This window comes from Bufo bufo, chromosome 3 (genome assembly GCF_905171765.1).
Source record: "Bufo bufo chromosome 3, aBufBuf1.1, whole genome shotgun sequence".
NCBI lineage: Eukaryota > Metazoa > Chordata > Amphibia > Anura > Bufonidae > Bufo > Bufo bufo.
Window position 1 is genome coordinate 8,855,232 of NC_053391.1, and position 20,933 is coordinate 8,876,164.

Below are 20,933 nucleotides of genomic sequence, written 5' to 3' on the forward strand. Positions count from 1 at the left end.
TGAGCTGTGTATCTGATCCTATCCTGTGTGATACTGCCTGCTGAGCTGTGTATCTAATCCTATCCTGTGTGATACTGTCTGCTGAGCTGTGTATCTGATCCTATCCTGTGTGATACTGTCTGCTGAGCTGTGTATCTAATCCTGTCCTGTGTGATACTGTCTGCTGAGCTGTGTATCTAATCCTATCCTGTGTGATACTGTCTGCTGAGCTGTGTATCTAATCCTATCCTGTGTGATACTGTCTGCTGAGCTGTGTATCTAATCCTATCCTGTGTGATACTGTCTGCTGAGCTGTGTATCTAATCCTATCCTGTGTGATACTGACTGCTGAGCTGTGTATCTAATCCTATCCTGTGTGATACTGTCTGCTGAGCTGTGTATCTAATCCTATCCTGTGTGATACTGTCTGCTAAACTGTGTATCTAATCCTATCCTGTGTGATACTGTCTGCTGAGCTGTGTATCTAATCCTATCCTGTGTGATACTGTCTGCTGAGCTGTGTATCTGATCCTATCCTGTGTGATACTGTCTGCTGAGCTGTGTATCTAATCCTATCCTGTGTGATACTGTCTGCTGAGCTGTGTATCTAATCCTATCCTGTGTGATACTGTCTGCTGAGCTGTGTATCTAATCCTATCCTGTGTGATACTGTCTGCTGAGCTGTGTATCTAATTCTGTCCTGTGTGATACTGTCTGCTGAGCTGTGTATCTAATCCTATCCTGTGTGATACTACCTGCTGAGCTGTGTATCTAATCCTATCCTGTGTGATACAGTCTGCTGAGCTGTGTATCTAATCCTGTCCTGTGTGATACAGTCTGCTGAGCTGTGTATCTAATCCTATCCTGTGTGATACAGTCTGCTGAGCTGTGTATCTAATCCTATCCTGTGTGATACCGTCTGCAGAGCTGTGTATCTAATCCTATCCTGTGTGATACCGTCTGCTGAGCTGTGTATCTAATCCTGTCCTGTGTGATACCGTCTGCTGAGCTGTGTATCTAATCCTATCCTGTGTGATACTGTCTGCTGAGCTGTGTATCTAATCCTATCCTGTGTGATACCGTCTGCAGAGCTGTGTATCTAATCCTATCCTGTGTGATACCGTCTGCTGAGCTGTGTATCTAATCCTATCCTGTGTGATACTGCCTGCTGAGCTGTGTATCTAATCCTATCCTGTGTGATACCGTCTGCTGAGCTGTGTATCTAATCCTATCCTGTGTGATACTGCCTGCTGAGCTGTGTATCTAATCCTATCCTGTGTGATACCGTCTGCTGAGCTGTGTATCTAATCCTATCCTGTGTGATACCGTCTGCTGAGCTGTGTATCTAATCCTATCCTGTGTGATACTGTCTTCTGAGACACTGTATCTAATCCTATCCTGTGTGATACTGTCTGCTGAGCTGTGTATCTAATCCTATCCTCTGTAATACTGTCTGCTGAGCTGTGTATCTAATCCTATCATGTGTGATACTGTCTGCTGAGCTGTGTATCTAATCCTATCCTGTGTGATACTACCTGCTGAGCTGTGTATCTAATCCTGTCCTGTGTGATACTGTCTGCTGAGCTGTGTATCTAATCCTATCCTGTGTGATACAGTCTGCTGATCTGTGTATCTAATCCTATCCTGTGTGATACTGTCTGCTGAGCTGTGTATCTAATCCTATGTGATACTGTCTGCTGAGCTTTGTATCTAATCCTATCCTGTGTGATACTGTCTGCTGAGCTGTGTATCTAATCCTATCCTGTGTGATACTGCCTGCTGAGCTGTGTATCTAATCCTATCCTGTGTGATACCGTCTGCTGAGCTGTGTATCTAATCCTATACTGTGTGATACTGTCTGCTGAGCTGTGTATCTAATCCTATCCTGTGTGATACTGTCTGCTGATCTGTGTATCTAATCCTATCCTGTGTGATACTGTCTGCTGATCTGTGTATCTAATCCTATCCTGTGTGATACTGTCTGCTGAGCTGTGTATCTAATCCTATCCTGTGTGATACTGTCTGCTGAGCTGTGTATCTAATCCTATCCTGTGTGATACTGACTGCTGAGCTGTGTATCTAATCCTATCCTGTGTGATACAGTCTGCTGAGCCGTGTATCTAATCCCATCCTGTGAGAGGTATCTAAGCTCATTGTATCACACACGTTATTTCCCCATTATGGGGGGAGCAGGGGGCAGCACTGGGCATTAGTGAAGGGGCCTAACCTTAGCCTTGGCTCCGGAGGTTTGCCTCCTCCAGCGGTACAGCTCAGGCTTGTGGCTCCCGGCCTTCACGGCCTCCCCGGCTTCCCTCAGCATCCTCCTGTCCTGCTCCGGGCTCACCTGCCGGCAGAGGTACGGAGACACCGGACGATGTCGGGAACTGTAGTTCTGCAGATGACGTTTTTTCTTCCCTCCGATACAGAAGAAAACACACCTGGACTACGAATCCCACAATTCACCAGGCGCAACGGAAGCGTCTTTAGGTTTCCATAGTTACATTTAGCTTAGAACGTAAGCAGTGTCACATGACTGGTAATGAGCGGTGATAAGTGATGACGTAGAGAGCGCTGATTGGGTGGTCGGGGTGATGTAAACAGTAAGCGCCTCTCTTCACCCCTGCACATGTAAGTAGTTTAATTTTACTTTATTTATTGTACGGGTCACGTGGTTAGAACCTGGTCGGGTGTAAGGGCTTCACATAGAAGAGGCGCCTCCTGTGACAGCGGCCATAGACATCCGGGGGAGGGCGCCCTATGGCCAAAGAATCCAGCATATGACACAGTCCTGTTGGAGGCTCATCAGGTCCTTACGTCTGTGTACGGGGCCATTAGGGCTGATTGTTGGGTCCCTGTCACCTATCGGAGGTAACATCCGCCCCAACACCGATAAGTCGGGTCTGTAGGCGTGTATTATAACTGTGAGTAATAAACGGTTATCAGCCTGGAACATACTGATCATACCGTGGGGGCACCGCCATGGGCACTGCCCTGACCCCTCATTATACCAGTCTGTGGGGTAACACCCCCCCCCCCCATTGTATTAACCCTGTATAATCTCCTGTAAGCAGTGCATCAAGGACTTACAGCCAGGTCCATAAATATTGGGACATCGACACAATTCTAACATTTTTGGCTCTATTCACCACCACAATGGATTTGAAATGAAACTAACAAGATGTGCTTTACCTGCAGACTGTCAGCTTTAATTTGAGGTATTTACATCCAAATCAGGTGAACGGTGTAGGAATTACAACAGTTTGCATATGTGCCTCCCACTTGTTAAGGAACCAAAAGTAATGGGACATAATAATAATCATAAATCAAACTTTCACTTTTTAATACTTGGTTGCAAATCCTTTGCAGTCAATTACAGCCTGAAGTCTGGAACGCATAGACATCACCAGACGCTGGTCTCATCCCTGGTGATGCTCTGCCAGGCCTCTACTGCAACTGTCTTCAGCTCCTGCTTGTTCTTGGGGCATTTTCCCTTCAGTTTTGTCTTCAGCAAGTGAAATGCTCAATCGGATTCAGGTCCGGTGATTGACTTGGCCATTGCAGAACATTCCACTTCTTTCCCTTATAAACTCTTTGGTTGCTTTTGCAGTATGCTTTGGGTCATTGTCCATCTGCACTGTGAAGCGCCGTCCAATGAGTTCTGAAGCATTTGGCTGAATATGAGCAGATAATATTGCCCGAAACACTTCAGAATTCATCCTGCTGCTTTTGTCAGCAGTCACATCATCAATAAATACAAGAGAAGCAGTTCCATTGGCAGCCATACATGCCCACGCCATGACACTACCACCACCATGCTTCACTGATGAGGTGGTATGCTTAGGATCATGAGCAGTTCCTTTCCTTCTCCATACGCTTCTCTTCCCATCACTCTGGTACAAGTTGATCTTGGTCTCATCTGTCCATAGGATGTTGTTCCAGAACTGTGAAGGCTTTTTTAGATGTCGTTTGGCAAACTCTAATCTGGCCTTCCTGTTTTTGAGGCTCACCAATGGTTTCCATCTTGTAGTGAACCCTCTGTATTCACTCTGGTGAAGTCTTCTCTTGATTGTTGACTTTGACACACATACACCTACCTCCTGGAGAGTGTTCCTGATTTGGCCAACTGTTGTGAAGGGTGTTTTCTTCACCAGGGAAAGAATTCTTTCGTCACCAACCACAGTTGCTTTCCGTGGTCTTCCGGGTCTTTTGGTGTTGCTGAGCTCACCGATGCGTTCCTTCTTATTAAGAATGTTCCAAACAGTTGTTTTGGCCAGGCCTAATGTTTTTGCGATCTCTCTGATGGGTTTGTTGTGTTTTTTTAGCCTAATGATGGCTTCACTGATAGTGACAGCTCTTTGGATCTCATCTTGAGAGTTGACAGCAACAGATTCCAAATGCAAATAGCAGACTGGAAATGACCTCTTGACCTTTTATCTGCTCATTGTAATTGGGATAATGAGGGAATAACACACACCTGGCCATGGAACAGCTGAGAAGACAATTGTCCCATTACTTTTGGTCCCTTAACAAGTGGGAGGCACATATGCAAACTGTTGTAATTCCTGCACCGTTCACCTGATTTGGATGTAAATCCCCTCAGATTACAGCTGACAGTCTGCAGGTAAAGCACATCTTGTTTGTTTCATGTCAAATCCATTGTGGTGGTGTATAGAGCCAGAAATGTTAGAATTGTGTCCATGTCCTAATATTTATGGACCTGACTGTACATATTTGAGTCTTGCCATTATAGGCTGTGGACACCTTTTGGTTCAATTTATTAAAATTTTTTTATTGCATTTTACAAATTTGTTCATTTCTTTTCGATTGATCTTTAACCACCTCCGGACCGCTGTACGCACAGACGCGTCCTGGAGGTGGTTGTTTCATTCCGAGTGGACGCGCCGGCGCGTCCTCTCGCGAGACGCGAGATTTCGGTCACAGCCGGCCCGCGCATGCGCATCGCGGGCCGGCAAAAGTTCGAGGAGAGTTGCATCAGCAACCTGCCAGCCAATGATCGTCGCTGGCAGGTTGCTGATTTTTAAAAAATCGAATCAGAAGCCAGATAACAGATCATATTAGTAAATATAATCTGTTATATGGCTTCTCTGCTCCTCTGCTGGTCCTTTTCGTCGGTTGGATCCAGCAGAGGAGCAGACTTCACTGTGAGTACACCAAACAGCACACCTTAGCCCCAGATCACCCCCCTGCACCCCAATTAACCCTTTGATCACCCCTTTGATCGCCCCTGTCAATCACTAGTGAAAGGAAAAAAAGTGATCAGTGTAAACTGTCACTTTTTTTTTTTCACTGGTATTGGCTGTTAGGTTTTAGGGATAGTTTAGGCCCCTTGGTTAGGTAGTTAGCGTCAGTTAGCGCCCACCCCACCGCACCGCAGTCACTTTTATTCGCTGAATAGCGTATCGCTAATCAGCATTTGTACTTTTATAGTATCTGTAATTGATCAAAACTGATCACGGTCAGATCTATAATAGTATTAGTGTCACTTTAGTTCGCCCTCCACCCAAAACGCAGTGTTTGCCCGATCAGGCCTGATCGGTCGCCCACACGTGCGTTCACCCACGCCCGCCCCACCGCAGTGACAAAAAAAATATATTTTTTGATCACTGCACATTCACTTTACACGCACTGCGGCGATAAAAAAATCAGTTTTGATATTTTTTATCAACCGCAGCGGCCTCCGGTACTTCGCTAGCCTCCCCTTTGTAAGACAGGTTTGCTTTTTTTCTTGGGTAGTCTCAGGGAATACCCCTAAATTTAGTAGTCCAAAATGTCAAACAGGGGGTATTCTTCTGAAGAGGCCTACAGGATTCTGACCCAGTCGGATGAGGAGTGGGAACCCTCATCTGACGAATCTAGCGGGTCAGAATATGAACCTGTAGAAAGCAGTGGCTCTCTGACCCAAAGTTCGGACGAGGAGGTGGAGGTCCTTGGCAGCACCAGGCGTACCCGGCCCTGTGTCGCTAGACCACAGGTTATGCAGGATCCGCTTCAAGAGCAGCAGAGTGGGGCTGTCGCTGCCGGATCACGTGGTGAGGCATACACCAGCAGCGCAGCCCTCCCTGGACCTAGTACCAGCACTGCCGTACAACCTGGTGAAGTAGCGAGCACCAGAAGGGCAGTTGAAGCTGGTACGGTGGCACGTGCACTAGTTACCCCGTCGCAGCCACCGCGCAGACAGGCCCGTAGACCCCCTAGAGTCCCTGAGGTGCTGGCAAACCCTGATTGGCAGTCACCAACTTCAGCCGCACCAGTAGTTCCCCCTTTCACCGCCCAGTCTGGAGTTCGGGTTGAGACAGCTCAGATCAGTACGGCCCTGGGATTTTTTGAGCTGTTCTTGACTGCGGAGCTCTTGGACTTAGTCGTGGCAGAGACCAACCAATATGCCACACAATTTATAACCGCAAACCCGGGAAGCTATTATGCCCAGCCTTTCCGGTGGAAACCAGTCCAAGTTTCCGAACTTAAAATTTTTCTGGGCCTTCTCCTCAACATGGGCCTGACAAAAAAGCATGAATTGCGGTCATATTGGTCCACGAACCCAATTCATCACATGCCCATGTTCTCTGCTGCCATGTCCAGGACACGATTTGAGACCATCCTGCGTTTTCTGCATTTTAGCGACAACACCACCTCCCGTCCCAGAGGCCACCCAACTTTTGACCGGCTCCACAAAATTCGGCCCCTCATAGACCATTTCAACCAGAAATTTGCAGATTTGTATACCCCTGAGCAAAACATCTGCGTAGACGAGTCCCTAATACATTTTACCGGGCGCCTTGGCTTCAAACAATACATCCCAAGCAAGCGTGCCCGGTATGGGGTCAAATTGTATAAGCTCTGTGAAAGGGCCACAGGCTATACCCACAAATTTTGGATCTATGAGGGAAAAGATCAGACCCTGGAGCCGGTCGGTTGCCCTGACTACCTGGGGAGCAGTGGGAAGACAGTCTGGGACTTGGTGTCACCCTTATTCGGCAAGGGGTACCATCTTTATGTGGACAATTTTTACACAAGTGTGGCCCTCTTTAGGCATTTGTTTCTAGAACGGATTTGCGCCTGTGGCACCGCGCGAACTAGCCGCGTGGGCTTCCCCCAACGGCTTGTAACCACCCGTCTTGCAAGGGGGGAGAGGGCTGCCTTGTGTAACGAAGAACTGCTCGCGGTGAAATGGAGAGACAAGCGTGACGTTTACATGCTCTCCTCCATTCACGCAGACACGACAATCCAAATTGAGCGAGCAACCCGTGTCATTGAAAAGCCCCTCTCAGTCCACGACTATAATTTGCTCATGGGAGGGGTGGACTTCAATGACCAGATGTTGGCTCCCTATTTAGTTTCCCGCAGAACCAGACGCTGGTATAAGAAGGTGTCTGTATATTTAATTCAATTGGCGCTGTACAACAGTTTTGTTCTCTACAGTAAGGCTGGGAGAACATGATCCTTCCTTAAATTCCAGGAAGAGATCATCGAGAACCTCCTTTACCCAGAAGGTTCCGTGGCCCCATCCACCAGTGTAGTTAGCCGTCTACACGAGCGACATTTCCCCAGTGTCGTTGCTGGTACCTCAACCCAACCGCCACCCCGAAAAAAATGTCGTGTCTGTAGCAGGAGTGGAATAAGGCGTGACACCCGCTATTTCTGTCCTGACTGCCCTGACCACCCTGCCCTATGCTTAGGTGAGTGTTTCCGGAAGTACCACACACAGGTACACCTAGCATAGGGATCACATCTCACAGGACAGGCACACAGGGCTATTAGGGCCCTTACACTCACAGCTGCTGCAAACCTCTCCTTTCACCTGGGATAAAGTGCATAACCTACTTCGCCACATCTTTGGGCGATTTGCGCTTTGCACATTGTCCCATGGGGAAGGAGAGGTTTGTTCTATAAAAGGTAAAAAAAACTAAACAAAAAAAAAATTACCGGTAAGTAAAAAAGTTAAAAAAGTTAAAAAAAGTTAATATGTTCTGTTCTAAAGTTAATAAAGTTATTGCGTTGCGGCCTGGTTTTTTCTTTTTTGTTTTGTTTTTTTTACCTTCCAGGTGGACCAACCGATCGACCAGCTGCAGCACTGATGTGCATTCGGACAGAAGCATTGCGCTGCTGTCAGATTACACGCAAGTCGGTGTATGCGGCGCTGCAAGACGAGATTTCTCCTCTGCAGTAAAAGATACGTTTGCCGAGGCTTATGAGCTGAGGAGGTGGCGGTGTTCATATACTTTGGCAAACACTTTGTATATAAAAAAAAAAAATCCCGGCAATGATTTATTCATCCACATCGATTGATGTGAATGGAGAAATCGGGTTTGCCAGGGCATACGAGCTGAAGTGGGTATGGATGTTGGGCGCAGCTCCTATGTCCTGGCAGACGCCTTTCCCCTCCTTTTTTCTTTTTTTGGCAGAGATTTTTTCATCCACATTGATCGATGCGAATGAAGAAATCTGTGCCGTTCATTTTTTCTTTCAGCCCAGAGGCTGAACGGAAAAAAAAAAATCTCATTACCCGTATGCTCAATATAAGGAGAATAGCAGAAACTCCTAATGCTGGGCATACATGTAATGATTGCGGAGACCCTCAAATGCCAGGGCAGTACAAACACCCCACAAATAACACCATTTTGGAAAGAAGACACCCCAAGGTATTCGCTGATGGGCTTATTGAGTCCATGAAAGATTGAAATTTTTGTCCCAAGTTAGCGGAAAGGGAGACTTTGTGAGAAAAAAAAATAAAAAAATCAATTTCCGCTAACTTGTGCCAAAATTTTTTTTTTTCTATGAACTCGCCATGCCCCTCATTGAATACCTTGGGGTGTCTTCTTTCCAAAATGGGGTCACATGTGGGGTATTTATACTGCCCTGGCATTTTAGGGGCCCCAAAGCGTGAGAAGAAGTCTGGTATCCAAATGTCTAAAAATGCCCTCCTAAAAGGAATTTGGGCCCCTTTGCCCACCTAGGCTGCAAAAAAGTGTCACACATGTGGTATCGCCGTATTCAGTAGAAGTTGGTGAATGTGTTTTGGGGTGTCATTTTACATATACCCATGCTGGGTGAGATAAATATCTTGGTCAAATGCCAACTTTGTATAAAAAAAATGGGAAAAGTTGTCTTTTGCCAAGATATTTCTCTCACCCAGCATGGGTATATGTAAAATGACACCCCAAAACACATTCCCCAACTTCTCCTGAGTACGGAGATACCAGATGTGTGACACTTTTTTGCAGCCTAGGTGGGCAAAGGGGCCCATATTCCAAAGAGCACCTTTCGGATTTCACAGGTCATTTACCTACTTACCACACATTAGGGCCCCTGGAAAATGCCAGGGCAGTATAACTACCCCACAAGTGACCCTATTTTGGAAAGAAGACACCCCAAGGTATTCCGTGAGGGGCATGGCAAGTTCCTAGAATTTTTTATTTTTTGTCACAAGTTAGTGGAAAATTATGATTTTTTTTTTTTTTTTACATACAAAGTCTCATATTCCACTAACTTGTGACAAAAAATAAAAACTTCCATGAACTCACTATGCCCATCAGCGAATACCTTGGGGTCTCTTCTTTCCAAAATGGGGTCACTTGTGGGGTAGTTATACTGCCCTGGCATTCTAGGGGCCCAAATGTGTGGTAAGGAGTTTGAAATCAAATTCTGTAAAAAATGACCAGTGAAATCCGAAAGGTGCTCTTTGGAATGTGGGCCCCTTTGCCCACCTAGGCTGCAAAAAAGTGTCACACATCTGGTATCGCCGTATTCAGTAGAAGTTGGGGAATGTGTTTTGGGGTGTCTTTTTACATATACCCATGCTGGGTGAGATAAATATCTTGGTCAAATGCCAACTTTGTATAAAAAAAATGGGAAAAGTTGTCTTTTGCCAAGATATTTCTCTCACCCAGCATGGGTATATGTAAAATGACACCCCAAAACACATTCCCCAACTTCTCCCGAGTACGGTGATACCAGATGTGTGACACTTTTTTGCAGCCTAGGTGGGCAAAGGGGCCCATATTCCAAAGAGCACCTTTCGGATTTCACAGGTCATTTACCTACTTACCACACATTAGGGCCCCTGGAAAATGCCAGGGCAGTATAACTACCCCACAAGTGACCCTATTTTGGAAAGAAGACACCCCAAGGTATTCCGTGAGGGGCATGGCAAGTTCCTAGAATTTTTTATTTTTTGTCACAAGTTAGTGGAAAATTATGATTTTTTTTTTTTTATTTTTTTTTTACATACAAAGTCTCATATTCCACTAACTTGTGACAAAAAATAAAAACTTCCATGAACTCACTATGCCCATCAGCGAATACCTTGGGGTCTCTTCTTTCCAAAATGGGGTCACTTGTGGGGTAGTTATACTGCCCTGGCATTCTAGGGGCCCAAATGTGTGGTAAGGAGTTTGAAATCAAATTCTGTAAAAAATGGCCGGTGAAATCCGAAAGGTGCTCTTTGGAATATGGGCCCCTTTGCCCACCTAGGCTGCAAAAAAGTGTCACACATCTGGTATCTCCGTATTCAGTAGAAGTTGAGGAATGTGTTTTGGGGTGTCATTTTACATATACCCATGCTGGGTGAGATAAATATCTTGGCAAAAGACAACTTTTCCCATTTTTTTATACAAAGTTGGCATTTGACCAAGATATTTCTCTCATCCAGCATGGGTATATGTAAAATGACACCCCAAAACACATTCCCCAACTTCTCCTGAGTACGGAGATACCAGATGTGTGACACTTTTTTGCAGCCTAGGTGGGCAAAGGGGCCCATATTCCAAAGAGCACCTTTCGGATTTCACAGGTCATTTTTTACAGAATTTGATTTCAAACTCCTTACCACACATTTGGGCCCCTAGAATGCCAGGGCAGTATAACTACCCCACAAGTGACCCCATTTTGGAAAGAAGAGACCCCAAGGTATTCGCAGATGGGCATAGTGAGTTCATAGAACTTTTTATTTTTTGTCACAAGTTAGTGGAATATGAGACTTTGTAATAAAAAAAATAAAAATAAAAAAAATCATCATTTTCCGCTAACTTGTGACAAAAAATAAAAAGTTCTATGAACTCACTATGCCCCTCACGGAATACCTTAGGGTGTGTACTTTCCGAAATGGGGTCATTTGTGGGGTGTTTGTACTGTCTGGCCATTGTAGAACCTCAGGAAACATGACAGGTGCTCAGAAAGTCAGAGCTGCTTCAAAAAGCGGAAATTCACATTTTTGTACCATAGTTTGTAAACGCTATAACTTTTACCCAAACCATTTTTTTTTTACCCAAACATTTTTTTTTTATCAAAGACATGTAGGACAATAAATTTAGAGCAAAATTTATATATGGATCTTGTTTTTTTTGCAAAATTTTACAACTGAAAGTGAAAAATGTAATTTTTTTGCAAAAAAATCGTTAAATTTCGATTAATAACAAAAAAAGTAAAAATGTCAGCAGCAATGAAATACCACCAAATGAAAGCTCTATTAGTGAGAAGAAAAGGAGGTAAAATTCATTTGGGTGGTAAGTTGCATGACCGAGCAATAAACGGTGAAAGTAGTGTAGGTCAGAAGTGTAAAAAGTGGCCTGGTCTTTCAGGGTGTTTAAGCACTGGGGGCTGAGGTGGTTAATAAAAATGTTCTGCTTTTTGTGAGATACAAGGGTTAAAAACCAGCTAGTTAGCAGTCACTTTGTGGTTTCTTTAAATCCCGTCAGCTGACGGCTCATGTGAGGTCTTATCTCTGATCTTCTGATCGCATAAACGCTCATTGTAGCTCAAACCTGCTAAGATTGTGGCTTAAATAAGTGTTAGAGAGGTCAGGAGATCAGAGGTAAGAGCCACACATGAGCTGTCAGATGATGGGATTTAAAGAAAACCCAAAGTGACAGCTTGCAAATAGACAGAAATGACTCAAGGCTCCATAGCTTTTATAGATGGTTAATATCTTTTTCATCATTCCTGGGACCCCCAATGTGAAGGCCAGAGACTACAGGGCATAGAGTGGTGTGCACACTCGCTTTCTCAGCCTGTTTGGGACCTCCCCCCTACAAGACGTACAGTGTACAGATGCCCCAGGACACAATGTCCACCTGGAGGGTCCTATTCTTAGGGTTGAGAAGAGTCTCCGTGGTGACCAGAGCTGGTAGCCATCCCTCGGTCCAGCCACGGACATCTTGGTGCTCACATTTGTGCTGATTTAACCCTGAGCTTCACCTTGTGTTCTCTCTCCTGACAGTGACGGTGCCATTCCATGATGAAGCTGGCGGTCAGTAAGGTCACAGGCAGCGCTCGCCGCGGGGTCATTACCAGTTTGGGTCAGACCGGTGAGAAGACACTGGAGGTCCCGGGCTGCCTGCTGTACACACGGACGGCATCTCCTCCTCATCTTACCCATGATACCCTGAAGAGCATTGACGGCGTCCCTCCAGTGACCCACGTCACCCTGTCCACACTGTAAGGCTGGAACACAAACAGAATGGGAATGAGCAGGGTCCCCCCAGCAGCACAGAGGATTTCAGGAGAGGAGTACGCTGATCTTCTGGAGGTCACAGGATGAGAGTTAGGGCTCATGCACACAACCGTATGTGTTTTGCGGTCCACAAAAAACGGATCCGTAAAAAAATACGGATGATGTCCGTGTGCATTCCGTATTTTGTGGAACAGAACAGCTGGCCCCTAATAGAACAGTCCTATCCTTCTCCGTAATGCGGACAATAATAGGACATGTTCTATCATTTTGCAGAACGACCATGCGGACATACGGAAATGGAATGCACACGGAGTAACTGAAGTGAATGGTTCCGCATACGGTCCGCAAAAAAAAAACAGAACGGACACGGAAAGAGAATATGTTCGTGTGCATGAGCCCTTACAGGAAGGAGCAGGATCCACAGTAGCACAGAGGATTTCAGGAGAGGAGTGTGCAGATCTTGTGGAGGTCACAGGCTGAGAGTTACATAGTGGAAGGAGCAGGGTCCTCGACAGCAGCACAGAGGATTTCAGGAGAGGAGTGTGCTGATCCTGTGGAGGTCACAGTCTGAGAGTTACATAGTGGAAGGAGCAGAGACCTCGACAGCAGCACAGAGGATTTCAGGAGAGGAGTGTGCTGATCTTGTGGAGGTCACAGGCTGAGAGTTACATAGTGGAAGGAGCAGGGTCCTCGACAGCAGCACAGAGGATTTCAGGAGAGGAGTGTGCTGATCTTGTGGAGGTCACAGGCTGAGAGTTACATAGTGGAAGGAGCAGGGTCCTCGACAGCAGCACAGAGGATTTCAGTAGAGGAGTGTGCAGATCCTGTGGAGGTCACAGGCTGAGAGTTGCATAGTGGAAGGTACAGGATCCTCCCAGCAGCACAGAGGATTTCAGGAGAGGAGTGTGCTGATCCTGTGGAGGTCACAGGCTGAGAGTTACATAGTGGAAGGAGCAGGGTCCTCGACAGCAGCACAGATGATTTCAGTAGAGGAGTGTGCAGATCCTGTGGAGGTCACAGGCTGAGAGTTGCATAGTGGAAGGTACAGGATCCTCCCAGCAGCACAGAGGATTTCAGGAGAGGAGTGTGCTGATCCTGTGGAGGTCACAGGCTGAGAGTTACACAGTGGAAGGAGCAGGGTCCTCGACAGCAGCACAGATGATTTCAGTAGAGGAGTGTGCAGATCCTGTGGAGGTCACAGGCTGAGAGTTACATAGTGGAAGGAGCAGGGTCCTCGACAGCAGCACAGATGATTTCAGGAGAGGAGTGTGCTGATCTTGTGGAGGTCACAGGCTGAGAGTTGCATAGTGGAAGGTACAGGATCCTCCCAGCAGCACAGAGGATTTCAGGAGAGGAGTGTGCTGATCCTGTGGAGGTCACAGGCTGAGAGTTGCATAGTGGAAGGTACAGGATCCTCCCAGCAGCACAGAGGATTTCAGGAGAGGAGTGTGCTGGTCCTGTGGAGGTCACAGGCTGAGAGTTACATAGTGGAAGGAGCAGGGTCCTCCCAGCAGCACAGAGGATTTCAGGAGAGGAGTGTGCTGATCTTGTGGAGGTCACAGGCTGAGAGTTACATAGTGGAAGGAGCAGGGTCCTCGACAGCAGCACAGAGGATTTCAGGAGAGGAGTGTGCTGATCTTGTGGAGGTCACAGGCTGAGAGTTACATAGTGGAAGGAGCAGGGTCCTCGACTGCAGCACAGAGGATTTCAGTAGAGGAGTGTGCAGATCCTGTGGAGGTCACAGGCTGAGAGTTGCATAGTGGAAGGTACAGGATCCTCCCAGCAGCACAGAGGATTTCAGGAGAGGAGTGTGCTGATCCTGTGGAGGTCACAGGCTGAGAGTTACACAGTGGAAGGAGCAGGGTCCTCGACAGCAGCACAGATGATTTCAGTAGAGGAGTGTGCAGATCCTGTGGAGGTCACAGGCTGAGAGTTACATAGTGGAAGGAGCAGGGTCCTCGACAGCAGCACAGATGATTTCAGGAGAGGAGTGTGCTGATCTTGTGGAGGTCACAGGCTGAGAGTTGCATAGTGGAAGGTACAGGATCCTCCCAGCAGCACAGAGGATTTCAGGAGAGGAGTGTGCTGATCCTGTGGAGGTCACAGGCTGAGAGTTGCATAGTGGAAGGTACAGGATCCTCCCAGCAGCACAGAGGATTTCAGGAGAGGAGTGTGCTGGTCCTGTGGAGGTCACAGGCTGAGAGTTACATAGTGGAAGGAGCAGGGTCCTCCCAGCAGCACAGAGGATTTCAGGAGAGGAGTGTGCTGATCTTGTGGAGGTCACAGTCTGAGAGTCACATAGTGGAAGGTACAGGATCCTCCCAGCAGCACAGAGGATTTCAGGAGAGGAGTGTGCTGATCCTGTGGAGGTCACAGGCTGAGAGTTGCATAGTGGAAGGAGCAGGGTCCTCCCAGCAGCACAGAGGATTTCAGGTGAGGAGTGTGCTGATCTTGTGGGGATTACAGGATGAGAGTTGCATAGTGGAAGCTACAGGGTCCTCCCAGCAGCACAGAGGATTTCAGGTGAGGAGTGTGCTGATCTTGTGGGGATTACAGGATGAGAGTTGCATAGTGGAAGCTACAGGGTCCTCCCAGCAGCACAGAGGATTTCAGGTGAGGAGTGTGCTGATCTTGTGGGGATTACAGGATGAGATTTGCATAGTGGAAGGTACAGGGTCCTCCCAGCAGCACAGAGGATTTCAGGAGAGGAGTGTGCTGATCTTGTGGAGGTCACAGTCTAAGAGTCACATAGTGAAAGGAGCAGGGTCCTCCCAGCAGCACAGAGGATTTCAGGAGAGGAGTGTGCTGAGTTGTGATGGAGAGAAGCATTGAGAAAGGACAGGTAATACAGCAGATCCTCACACTGTGACTCCTGTGCAGGGCGGAACATCAGGAAGTCCTGGAGGAATATAAGGAGGGGATCAGGAAGTTTTCTGGTGAGTGCGCAGATGGGGCTATCTATCTCTCTATCTATCTCATATCTATCTATCTATCTATCTATCTATCTATCTATCTATTATCTATCTATCTATTATCTATCTTATATCTATCAATCATCTATCTATCTCCTATCTATCTATTATCTCATATCTCTCTCTCTCTCTATCTATCTATCTATCTATCTATCTATCTATCTATCTATCTATCTATCTATCTCATATCTATCTATCATCTATCTATATCTATCTATCTATCTATCTATCTATCTCATATCTATCTATCTCCTATCTTTCTTAGTGATGACATTTTGGGTCTTTGCTGGTTCCCCCCTCCCCCGTCTGGTGACATCCTGTGTGGTGGCGCTGGTGACGTTTCTTCCACTTGTGGTGGGCGTCTCAGGATGTGACCCCAATAACAACATTCGTTTTGTTTGTCTCTCGCAGGTTTATCAGACACTTTACTCTATTGCTCAATAAATGACCCCGTTACCCCGAGCCCCCCGGGATACAACACCAATAAGGTAAAATCTGAACCTACAGTCTGAGTGACCTCCAGGGCTTCTCCCAGCTGAGGACTCGTTACAGTTGCATCCAGTCTGGATATTTTTTTGGTGTATAAACACAGGAGCAGCACAATTGTGACAGTGTTTGTTACAGTGTATCAGTCAGGCTGTTTGTATCACAAGGATTGGACTGGATACAATTGTAACAAACTACAAGCTGTGAGGAGTGTTAGGTCTGTTCAGCTTCTCATTAGAAACAAGTCACTGACTGCTAGCAGAGATCTTGGAAGTGATAAGTTACTGACTTGTTAACCCTGCCCAGGATGGACTTCTACTTCCGTATGGTCGCCGCGCCTGAGCTGCGGACCGCAATGTGAATCCTGTATTGTGCTACAGATCATTGACTTGAATGGGTCTTCGATCGGCAAGGTACAGCAAAAGACGTGTCCTATCGTTTGCGGAGCGGTGGCACGGATCGGAAACACTCTGGTCGTGCTTCCATGGGCTTTCGGGTCCGTGTCTCCACACCGCAAAATAGGACATGTCCTACCTTTTGCCGTATTTTGTGGATCACCGACCCATTCAAGTCAATGGGTCCGCAGCGCAATACAGGATTTACGCCGCCGGTGCCTGTACGTTGCAGACCGCAACATGGTGAAAGTATGGTCGTGTGAATGAGTCCTCATCCTGAGCCTCCTGGTTCATGTATAGAGGTTAGGATGTACAGTGAAGCCTGACACAGACAAGCAAGGGTTCCGTTTGCATGGGGCTGCTCATCGATGTGGTCTTCTCTCCCCCTCCATAGACCGTGTCCGTCTGGGGATCTGGGGGGCGGTTGGAACTGACGCCCCAGAAGTTCGTCTCCTTGCAGAACGCCCTGAAGGTAGACTGGATCCAGAGCCTGTCTGATGGCGAGGTGATGGCCGAGGGCGGCTCCAGGAAGAGGGCCAAGAAGTCCGTCGACCGCTCGCTGGCATTTCTGGATGAATGTCTCAAGCTGATGTCAGAGAATGAGGTGAGCGCAGCAGGAGGAGCTTAGAAGGTCGGCGCTGGGAGCAACATGGGGTTAATCTGATTGGGTGTGACCATAGTGATGAGGTGGGGAATGGGTAGCGGTCTCTCTGATGTCACCGGTGACTGTGGTGTTTCGCCATATACAGGATCTTAAGCAGAAGGTTGTGATCGGCGCCATCGAGGGAGGAGACCTCCAGGAGGAGAGGCTGAGGTCAGCGAGAGAGACGGCCAAGAGACCCGTGAGCGGCTTCCTGCTGGACGGATTCCAGGGGAGCAGTGCGAACCCCGAGGCCAAGCTGAACCTCATCTCAGCGGTCACTGCAGAGTTACCAGAGGACAAGCCGCGGTATGTGGCAGTACAATACACCGGATGCAATAGTAACAGACCCTCAGCTGTGTATTGGGCTTTTTGTGTTCTGACTGTGGATGTAAGCAAGGTTCAGTGACAGCAGGCGGGGAAGTTGCAAATTATCCTTGATTCATTTCTTCATATATTTTCATAGCGGGCAGGGCTCTAAACCCCCTGCAGTGTCGGATAACATCCTCTCTGCCTGCAGCCACCACTAGAGGGCGCTCCCTGCATAGAAGTGTACAGAGCCGGTGGTAGCTGACTGTCTATGCAGGAGACTTGGAGCTCTGACTGCTATAAAAGTATGGCAAGAAGTGAATGCAGCCGAGGGCAGTGCTGGAGCTAGACAGAAGCTAGCAGAGCAGTGCATGCAGCTTTGGATGTGAGCGGAGCATAACTATTCTTATATTTAAAATCTTATAATCTGGAGGAAAACCAATCCAGCTTCTCTTGGCCCCGTCTAAGGTGATAATTGATCAGAATTTAACCCTTGTTGCTTCCCTCAGGATCATCCATGGCATCGGGCGGCCGGATGAGGTGATGGACTGCATTGAGCGCGGCGTGGATCTGTTTGACAGCACTTTCCCGTATGAAGTGACCGAGAGAGGCTGCGCCCTGTGCTTCACCCACCAGTACCAGCCGGACCCCGAGACTGCAGGTGAACCTCCGGACCCCGGTAAATGTGCTTATACCTGATCCTGTCTTATAAGAGTCTGGAGTAAATCATTATTATATCAGCGCAGCGTCTGCTCCGTTATTATAGTATTATATCAGTGCAGCGTCTGCTCCACCATTATAGTATTATATCAGCGCAGCGTCTGCTCCGTCACTATAGTATTATATCAGCGCAGCGTCTGCTCCGTCACTATAGTATTATATCAGCACAGCGTCTGCTCCATCACTATAGTATTATATCAGCACAGCGTCTGCTCCATCACTATAGTATTATATCAGCACAGCGTCTGCTCCATCACTATAGTATTATATCAGCGCAGCGTCTGCTCCGTCACTATAGTATTATATCAGCGCAGCGTCTTCTCCACCATTATAGTATTATATCAGCGCAGCGTCTTCTCCACCATTATAGTATTATATCAGCGCAGCGTCTTCTCCACCATTATAGTATTATATCAGTGCAGCGTCTGCTCCATCACTATAGTATTATATCAGCGCAGCGTCTGCTCCATCACTATAGTATTATATCAGCGCAGCGTCTGCTCCGTCACTATAGTATTATATCAGCGCAGCGTCTCCTCCACCATTATAGTATTATATCAGCGCAGCGTCTGCTCCATCATTATAGTATATCAGCGCAGCGTCTGCTCCATCATTATAGTATATCAGCGCGGCGTCTGCTCCATCACTATAGTATTATATCAGCGCAGCGTCTGCTCCGTCACTATAGTATTATATCAGCGCAGCGTCTGCTCCGTTATTATAGTATTATATCAGCGCAGCGTCTCCTCCACCATTATAGTATTATATCAGCGCAGCGTCTCCTCCACCATTATAGTATTATATCAGCGCAGCGTCTGCTCCGTCACTATAGTATTATATCAGCGCAGCGTCTCCTCCACCATTATAGTATTATATCAGCGCAGCGTCTGCTCCATCATTATAGTATATCAGCGCAGCGTCTGCTCCATCATTATAGTATATCAGCGCGGCGTCTGCTCCATCACTATAGTATTATATCAGCGCAGCGTCTGCTCCGTCACTATAGTATTATATCAGCGCAGCGTCTGCTCCGTTATTATAGTATTATATCAGCGCAGCGTCTCCTCCACCATTATAGTATTATATCAGCGCAGCGTCTGCTCCGTTATTATAGTATTATATCAGCGCAGCGTCTGCTCCATCACTATAGTATTATATCAGCGCAGCGTCTGCTCCGTCAATATAGTATTATATCAGCACGGCGTCTGCTCCATCACTATAGTATTATATCAGTGCAGCGTCTGCTCCGTCACTATAGTATTATATCAGCACAGCGTCTGCTCCATCACTATAGTATTATATCAGCACAGCGTCTGCTCCGTCACTATAGTATTATATCAGCGCGGCGTCTGCTCCGTTATTATAGTATTATATCAGTGCAGCGTCTGCTCCATCACTATAGTATTATATCAGCGCAGCGTCTCCTCCGTCACTATAGTATTATATCAGCACAGCGTCTGCTCCGTTATTATAGTATTATATCAGCGCAGCGTCTTCTCCACCATTATAGTATTATATCAGCGCAGCGTCTTCTCCACCATTATAGTATTATATCAGCGCAGCGTCTCCTCCGTCACTATAGTATTATATCAGCGCAGCGTCTGCTCCATCACTATAGTATTATATCAGCGCAGCGTCTTCTCCACCATTATAGTATTATATCAGCGCGGCGTCTGCTCCATCACTATAGTATTATATCAGCGCGGCTTCTCCTCCACCATTATAGTATTATTACAGATCGCAGTATTATTACAGTTTCTTGCTTTGTGACCACAGTTTGCTTTCACTTTAGTCCTCGATGAGGAGGAGCTGACTAATGGGGAGGAGACTGAGGATCCTGAGATCGACTGCCCCAAGATCACCTCCTATGAGATCTGCCTGAAGGAGAAACGGTGCGTACGAGGCCCCTCCCACCTGTGACATCACTGAGGTTGTAGATCTGTAGATTCTCCCAGAAACTGCCAACGTGTAATTATTATACCTTGCAGCAATTTACAGTTCTGCAGCTTTCTAATACATAGTTCAATATCTCTGCTTGCTTTTAGTGAGTTGGAACGTTGCCGTTCCCATTGAGAGGCTGACAACCTGCACAGTTCTGCTCACAGCTGATCATTTGTTACATTTGTATCCAGTCTAGACATTCCTCTGTGAGCTAAACTGTCAAATCTCCTACTTATAACCTGCACATTGTAACAAAACGTCTTTGCTTCAGACTTGTTTTCCGGGCAGAGTATCAAATACCTTGTAACAATCCATGTTTTAGAGTATTAGGCCATGACGGGTCACTGCATGTAAATGAGACTGTTCCCTTTCACCGACAACAAGCAGAGATCTTGAAAACAGTGAGGAATTGAATGCCAGAGTATATTGGAAAGTTGCAGAACTTGGGTTGTAATCTTCCTGTGGTCACAGGTTTCGTGAAGACTTCAGGCCGCTGCTCCGGGGCTGCACGTGTTACTGCTGCCGCCACCACAGCCGCTCCTACGTCCATCACCTGCTGATCTCCAAGGAGCTACTGGCCGGGATCCTCCTCATGATGCATAACTTCCAGCACTACTTCAGCTTCTTCCGATCCGTGCGTGAGGCGATGAGTGACGGAAAGTTCCATGACCTGAAGGCGATAATCAGGAGGCAAGCGTCCTGAGAGCCGCCCCCTCGTTATTCCGCTGATGTACAAATATAATAAAACTTAACAGGAGATTTTGTAAAAGCCTTGGCCCCAGGTGTAAATATTTCTGCACTCACCATGTCTGTAAATTGGAGGTTCTCCAGGGCTGTTGATCTCACTGCATTCCCCAGTCTCCATACAGCCTGTAGTACTGTTCATCCTGATACTCCTGGTGTATGAATAGAATTACAGAGCAATAGGAGATGGGGCAAGGGAGGTGTAATTGAGTGACCCATGTATCGTATGCTGCATGAACATTATATCACTCGTACTGTACTGATCCTGAGTTACATCC

The 20,933-nt window shown here is 46.9% G+C and overlaps 2 protein-coding genes across 4 annotated transcripts in view; one reads left to right on the top strand and one right to left on the bottom strand.

The window, feature by feature from the left end:
- The window catches only part of CCDC191 (coiled-coil domain containing 191), a 32,514-nt gene extending 30,091 nt beyond the window's left edge, over positions 1–2,423 (bottom strand). The window contains exon 1 of one of the 2 annotated variants that reach the window (XM_040422881.1): positions 2,207–2,423. In XM_040422881.1, coding sequence (XP_040278815.1) covers positions 2,207–2,299 — 93 coding nt within the window. In that variant the 5' untranslated portion in view covers positions 2,300–2,423. The remainder of the gene's footprint in view (positions 1–2,206) is intronic. The other variant, XM_040422882.1, reaches the window with a different exon arrangement.
- A 100-nt stretch (positions 2,424–2,523) lies between these two features.
- On the top strand, positions 2,524–20,676 carry QTRT2 (queuine tRNA-ribosyltransferase accessory subunit 2). Of its 2 annotated transcripts, none has more exons than XM_040422884.1 (9): positions 2,524–2,607; positions 12,215–12,432; positions 15,329–15,384; positions 15,832–15,908; positions 16,696–16,905; positions 17,051–17,250; positions 17,760–17,929; positions 19,763–19,862; positions 20,383–20,676. In XM_040422884.1, exons 2-9 carry the CDS (start codon positions 12,230–12,232, stop codon positions 20,612–20,614), a joined length of 1,248 nt encoding a protein of 415 aa, XP_040278818.1. In that variant the 5' UTR covers positions 2,524–2,607; positions 12,215–12,229; the 3' UTR covers positions 20,615–20,676. The 2 variants fall into 2 exon arrangements, with proteins under 2 accessions (XP_040278818.1, XP_040278819.1); XM_040422885.1 differs by having other exon boundaries at positions 17,760–17,911.
- The last annotated feature ends 257 nt before the right edge of the window (positions 20,677–20,933 follow it).

Coding starts and splice junctions, on each gene's coding strand:
- QTRT2 (XM_040422884.1), top strand. CDS start 12,230: ATGATGAAGCTGGCGGTCAGTAAGGTCACAGGCAGCGCTCGCCGCGGG. Junction 16,906..17,050: donor AGCTGATGTCAGAGAATGAG/GTGAGCGCAGCA, acceptor CGCCATATACAG/GATCTTAAGCAGAAGGTTGT. Junction 17,930..19,762: donor AGGTGAACCTCCGGACCCCG/GTAAATGTGCTT, acceptor CTTTCACTTTAG/TCCTCGATGAGGAGGAGCTG.